The sequence below is a fragment of the Mangifera indica genome, chromosome 18 (genome assembly GCF_011075055.1).
Source record: "Mangifera indica cultivar Alphonso chromosome 18, CATAS_Mindica_2.1, whole genome shotgun sequence".
NCBI lineage: Eukaryota > Viridiplantae > Streptophyta > Magnoliopsida > Sapindales > Anacardiaceae > Mangifera > Mangifera indica.
Window position 1 is genome coordinate 7148509 of NC_058154.1, and position 6508 is coordinate 7155016.

General features: G+C 30.0%; 1 protein-coding gene across 1 annotated transcript; it reads right to left on the bottom strand.

Moving 5' to 3' along the window:
• Window positions 1–569: 569 nt before the first annotated feature.
• LOC123202470 lies at window positions 570–1525 on the bottom strand. The gene is made up of 3 exons (XM_044618425.1): window positions 1303–1525; window positions 1097–1202; window positions 570–1007 (listed from the first exon to the last, which is right to left on the bottom strand). Exons 1-3 carry the CDS (start codon window positions 1443–1445, stop codon window positions 738–740), a joined length of 519 nt encoding a protein of 172 aa, XP_044474360.1. The 5' UTR covers window positions 1446–1525; the 3' UTR covers window positions 570–737.
• Between the last annotated feature and the right edge of the window lie 4983 nt (window positions 1526–6508).

Consider the following 6508-nt stretch of genomic DNA (forward strand, 5'->3'; position numbering starts at 1 on the left):
CCAAAACTGCCTCCCCAAAACAGAGAATGATAACGCGTTCTTTACAAAGAAGTTCTTCTTCTCCTCCCAAAAACCATAGCACAAAAAAAAAAAAAAAACATAGAAACCATGTCTCCCAAGGATTGCAGTACATATGCAAATGGAGTCATTAAAAATGACTAACGTCAATCTTTGGAGCGCATTCGATTTATCACGCAAACAAAATTTAAAACCTGGGTACACTTTACAGTTTACAAAATTCAATTTTGCATGTTTTACATTTTCCAACATTTCTATTACTAGATATATTGGGAGAAGAGTATAATTTGAATTATTAATGTGAGTTGCAAATGTAAGAAAAAGCCACTTCGAGAGGCTGTGGCAATCATAGGATGATCTATTTGGTTTGTAAATGAGGTAGTAGTGAGGCTAAAGAATATGTTGACAGCAACCAAGATGCAAAGGGAGGTAAGAAGAATGCTACCCTTCATGTGCTAAGCAATGTGTATGATTTGGATACTACCGACCGGTTGTGTAGAAGGAATTCACATCAGTTTATGAAGATAATATTTATTATTGTTTTCTACATGCTGAACTTTGTAATTTTTATTGTCTTGAAAATCATTGGCACATTACATCAGAAGAAAATGACATTGTACTGAATTAGTGAAACTTTAAACAGTTTAATTATACATACAACAAAAATGAGACGTAGATAATGGATGAGCCTTTCTTCATGTTAATAGAAGGAAGGAAATTTACTCCACTTGTGATTGTTGTTGCATTTGCTCTGCTTCTTGAATCTGCAGCTGCTGAACGTTGCATTTGAGACTTGAACATGGTTTGATGGCATCTGGGGCTAATGGAACCACAGGCAGCACCTCACAATTGCAAATTTCAATCATTGTACCATCTGGGTCATGAAAAAACAACTGATCAACACAGATTCCAGCCTCCTCGACTCGACACTTGACATAATCTATCTCCATCTCTTTCAATGTTCTTTCCACTGTTATCATGCTCTCGCACTGCCAACAAAAGCCCATTTTGTTGAACTATTTCAATGCTTGTGATTTGTGATGTGTGCATATAAGATAAAAGATTGAGATAAAAATACTTGGAAGGAAATATGGTTGTCCCTGGGATTAATGTGGTTGATATTGGGCATTTTATCAGGATCTTCACATTGCAGAAGATGTATGCCAATACCATAGTTGAAAAGCCTATTTACATAGAACAAAACAATGCCAAAAGGCAAATATGAATCAATATTGAATGTGAAACGACTATATACTTATTGTTTTTAACAATAATTTAAATTACCATGCGCCATCAAAATCAAAAGAATTGGGCCTCCTGATGGGTAAGAAACCAAGAACATCGTGGTAGAAATCAATTGATTTTTCAACTGATCTACAAAGAAGAGAGATATGATTAAAGGACTTGAGACGCAGAGGATTTTCCATATCTTATTTTGGTTGCAACAACATTTAGTTGAAAAGGGAAATAGAGAGACTAGAAAGGAAGGAAAGCTTAAGACTAAATTTGAGAAGGATAACTTAAGACTATATTTGAGATAAGAATGAATTTTTAGATATATGCATGATTTCGAAAGCGTCAACAACATACAAAAGAGAATTTTTGGGAGAGTTCCATGGCCATCCTTTGTACCAACAAAATAGGAAATGACAAATTGAGAACCCAAACATATTGATGAATTTTTATTTGAAACTAGTGGCTAACTCAAATTTAGGTTGTACGTTTATAAATTATTTAACTTTCCCAACTTTATCTTAAAGGGGTGTTTAGTTAATGAAGATTAAAAATAACTCTGATAATCTATCTTTTATTATTTATATTATTTTATTTGATTTATAAGTAATAAAATATTTCGATAATTTTATATTATCAATGATGATGTGACGAATAATATAAAAGGATAATCTAATTATCATTTTTCCTTAAATGTTAAAAGATTATCAAAGCAATCTTGATTTTATTATAACTATATGTTTATTTATTAATTTTTTAAGGCAAAAATAATCTTATTTTCATTTAATGTAACAAATAACATAAAAAATATTTCATAATATTGTACTCAAGAGCATTTAGGTAAAATAATATACTAATACTCTTTTATCATCTATAACCTAACACAATAATAATTTATGTATTTTTTTTAATTTTATCAAAAATAGTAATAATTTATACTCAATAATCCTCAAGGTAATCTTCCAATTTTAGTAATGAAATATTTTCCAAACCAAACGCTCTAAGTATTAGGTTTATAACCAATATTGGAACACATCTTATTTTGTAAATCTTTGAAAAATTAATATTAAAAAAAAAGGCCAAAGGACTTATTCCCACTCAAGGTTTAGTGTATCTCTAAACTCCCACCTGTAAGATTTCAAAACCCAAATACCCACTTTCTATTAAAATTCTCAATTAGGGTTAAGGATAAAATCTTCATTTGAAAAAATTAAAATTTATCTAATTTTCCTCCAATTTAAAAAACTAAAAATTTTCCCTTTACCCAAAGGTTTGAAAAGTTACCATTTTCCCCTAAGTCCTTTTCTTTATTCTAGCCGATAGTCGGTGTTTTCCACCCATCTTTTTGTGTCAATTACTCAAGAGAAGTCATCAGCTGCCAAAGAAACGAACAAAGATAGATTTGTCTTTGTCACAAGATGAAATGAATTGTCTTCATCTCCTTAGGTGGATGGAAACAGTTCGTCTTCATCTATCCAGATGATGATTGAATAAAGATGTTTGTCATCCGAGATTGTCTCAACGAACAAAGGTCTACTCAAGAAAGAGGAAGATGCCTTCATCTCCTCGTCGAACGAAGATAAATCTGTCTACGTCTATCAACGACTTCTCCCATATGGTCGAAAAGGGAAAATGGATGGGAAGCACTAGTCATCTATTGGAATAAAATATGTGGTCAAAGATAAGAGCAAAACCTAGGTGGAAATGGTAACTTCTCAAACTTTTAGGTAGGGTGGAATTGTTAATTTTTTAAACTAAGGGGGCAAATGAGACAAATTTTCATTTTTTAAGTTTTTATTAAATGATAATTTTACCCTTAACCGTAATTGAAAATTTTAATAGAAATGTGTGTATTTGGGTTTTTGAAACCTTGCGAATGAGAGTTTTGAAATATACCAGTAAGTCTTTTGGCAAAAAAAAAAAAAACTAATTTTATTGGGACCAAACGATATTAACTAAAACTCTATGAATTACGCAAATGCAACCAAAAAATGTATTTTGTCAAAATTGTCCAAATATATAAAGGTGGTTTGACCACTTTTGACCCAAAGCAAAACGCCTACCACTCTTACAAAGAGTTTCCAACTCTAAAGCCTTCATTTTTTTTTTTTAATTCTCAATCAAATTCACCTATGAAATGAGTTACAAGATTAGTATTAACTAGTTTATTCTTTTTTTAAACATTTCTAAAGATCATTTGTCATTCAGTTAAGAATATTCAATTTTCATAGTCAATATTGTGTATTTGAGTTTGAAACTAATTCTTAATTGATGTAAATTACTTATTAGTAATATGAGGGTGTGATTTATGTGTAAAAACTAAGTATTTTGTTGGAAAACGATAAACTTTGTTTACTACTAGGAAGTTTATCATTGTTTAAGTGTTGTGACTGAGTTTTCAGCATTCATTTATACATGTATATATTTATGTCTCAAGTTAATTCTCAAATAAGAGCTCAAATTCTTAACCAATCTCTCATATGTAGTTTATTGTTTGATTATTAACATTCTTTTATTTCCATCCATGTATCCCATCATGTTATTAACTCTAGATATTTATTATCCTTCGTTATAACCATAAATATTACTTTAACCATTTTTAACAAAAAAATTCATTCGATCAGAGAATTAAATTTGGTTATAACAACATTTGTTAAAATACATAAATATGCAATAATGAAACATGTTTATATTTGCTACCTTCTAGATGATGAAATTAATATTTCTAAAATATTATAAAAAACCTTACATTTTTATATTTCAAAAAAACCTAAAAGTTTAAAAAATTGTATTTTAGCCCAACATGCTTACCTCGCCTACCACACCTACTACACCCACTATTCCCATAATACACATACACTCATTTTTTAATCAATTTTTTTCACAAATTGTAACTCGAAATCAGATCAGTCTTTCCTATTAATGTAGATTAGAAGTAAATAAATTATTTTATAACTAAAATTAACTACAAAATAAAAAGAATTGACAAAATAACAAGGTAGAATTTATCACTCCTACCTTGATCCAACCAAAAATTTCTAAATAATTTGCATAAAATCTAACTTTAAATCATATAAATAAAGTTAACAATAATACATGTTATTTATAAATAAATACAAGACACAATGTTAGGCCTTATTGAAATAAACGAAAAGTTTAGGGCCACATTGTAATAATCTAGAAGTTAAGGGTGAGGAGTTAATTGTGCAATCTACGGTTATGAGAATCGTATATAAATTTAGACATATTCTCATATTTTTACAACCCTAACGACCCGATTAAAGAGAGATAGGAAGATTCTCTCAATGTTTTCTTCATCAAACCAAAATACTCTTAATCAAATCCACAAAGTTACACTTATGTGACCCTCATAATGCCCTCCCATTGATCGTGGTGTCATAGTGGCTCTGTGTGGATAAGTGGGAGTTTTGTTGATTTTTCAATATAACATAAAATGCATTCCTGCTTGGTGGAGCCTCCAAACACAGATATTGAGCTTTAAAGCCTTCAATTTGTTTGTATAAGGTCCCCATGATCCTAAGGGATGATTTTGATCTGAATTATTATTTATATTTCATCATGTTTACGATGATGTTTTGATTGGATAAATTGAGATTGCATGCTTTCAAATTGGTATCAAAACTGAAGTGTTCAATATTATACATACAATCAACTTTGTGTGATTTGTTTGGTTTGATTTGATTAAATGAGTGTTTTATATTTATTGTGTGGTCACAAACAGAAACATGTTTTGATTTATTTGATTTTAAAACTTTTTTTAAAATATCACGGTTTATTTGAATTTGGTGAGTATTGTCGAGTTTTGTTTCATTTGAATTGAACATTACTCAATCTTGTATTGTTGTATGAGATTTTATGTTATCGTGTAATTTTCTTAATAATTTAATGAAATGTTTTTTGGGATATCGAGGAATTGTGAGAGGGTGTTTCATACCATTAAAATTCTTGTGGTCTGAGTGACCTGACTGAAAGTTCAGAAAAATTTTGTAATTACAAATTTTGAAATTTCATAATTTGATCAACCGGCTTTTGAACCAATTGACTAGTTCAAAATGGAGCAACATTTCCTTGATCAAGCAAACCAGTCAACCAGTTCACTCATGAATCGATTGACCGAAATTTCAATGGTATTGATTTTCTAAATTTTTCATGTTGATGAGTGAACAAGTTTTCTACCCATTGCCACACATGTTTGAAAACTTGTTGCTTGAATTAGAGTAGTCATGCGGTTAAATCCGAATTTAAAATTTAGGTTGAGGAATCAAATTGAAACTAAGCAAATTAATTAACAAAAACCCAAATACATTGTATGTGGTTGAATAACTTGTGTTTGGAATATACAGTGTCCGGTACCTGAGACTACGACCAATGGATGTTTATTTTCACTATTTTTATTGGGTAGGAATGTTTGCAAAATTAAAATAGGGTTTTTTCTATGCTGCCTCTCTTAATCTTCAGGCCAAAAAACTTATTCCCATTAAGGTATAGTGGAAGAGCAATTATATTGAGATAAATATAATTTTCAATATATATATATATAGAGAGAGAGAGAGAGAGAGAGAATTTTTATGGGCTAGTTCGGAAAGAATCCAAACCAACGTGTAAAAAAATCATAAAGACATGGTCACGGTTATGGATCGTATCCCAAGTCTTGGTTTTTACGATGGGTCAACAAAACCCACTTGGACCTGCATTTTGACCAGCTTTGACATAATATAATCTTTAGTACAGTGAACTACATCAAATTAGCCATGACCCAACCTAGGGCTTTTCTAAGGGTGATTATTTGTGCCAATAAATAATTTATCATTAAAAGGTACTAATACATACCAAAAACATATGCAGGCCAGACAAACCCAAAAAATAAATCCGTTAATTATGTGAAAAACCAATTCAATATTATTACAGTTTACACGAATTCAAACATATTGAATTGTGTGATTTTGTAATTTAAAATTTATAATGAAATCCATTCCGTAGTTAAAAGGACAAATTCCTTGATCCTACTAAGTAGAAAATTTAAATATATTTTGCTTTTTTTGGCAATCAAGTCTAGGTGTAAATGGAAAATTACATTGTACATACATAGATGGCCTTTAAGGTTGGAAAATTAAAGAAAATGGTGTTAAACATGGATAAAAAATAATCTTTAAAAAATTTATTGACACTTGTATAACATCATCATCTAGGGCTAAACAAAACAAACAAAAAGGAAAGTAAGAAAAGATAAAAAGAA

Bases quoted from the DNA above. Each gene is read 5' to 3' on its own strand.
- LOC123202470 (XM_044618425.1), bottom strand. From the start codon at position 1,445: ATGGAAAATCCTCTGCGTCTCAAGTCCTTTAATCATATCTCTCTTCTT. The intron at 1,203-1,302 runs GTAATTTAAATT...CTATGTAAATAG, and splicing joins TTTGATTTTGATGGCGCATG to GCTTTTCAACTATGGTATTG. The intron at 1,008-1,096 runs GTATTTTTATCT...TTTTGTTGGCAG, and splicing joins ACAACCATATTTCCTTCCAA to TGCGAGAGCATGATAACAGT.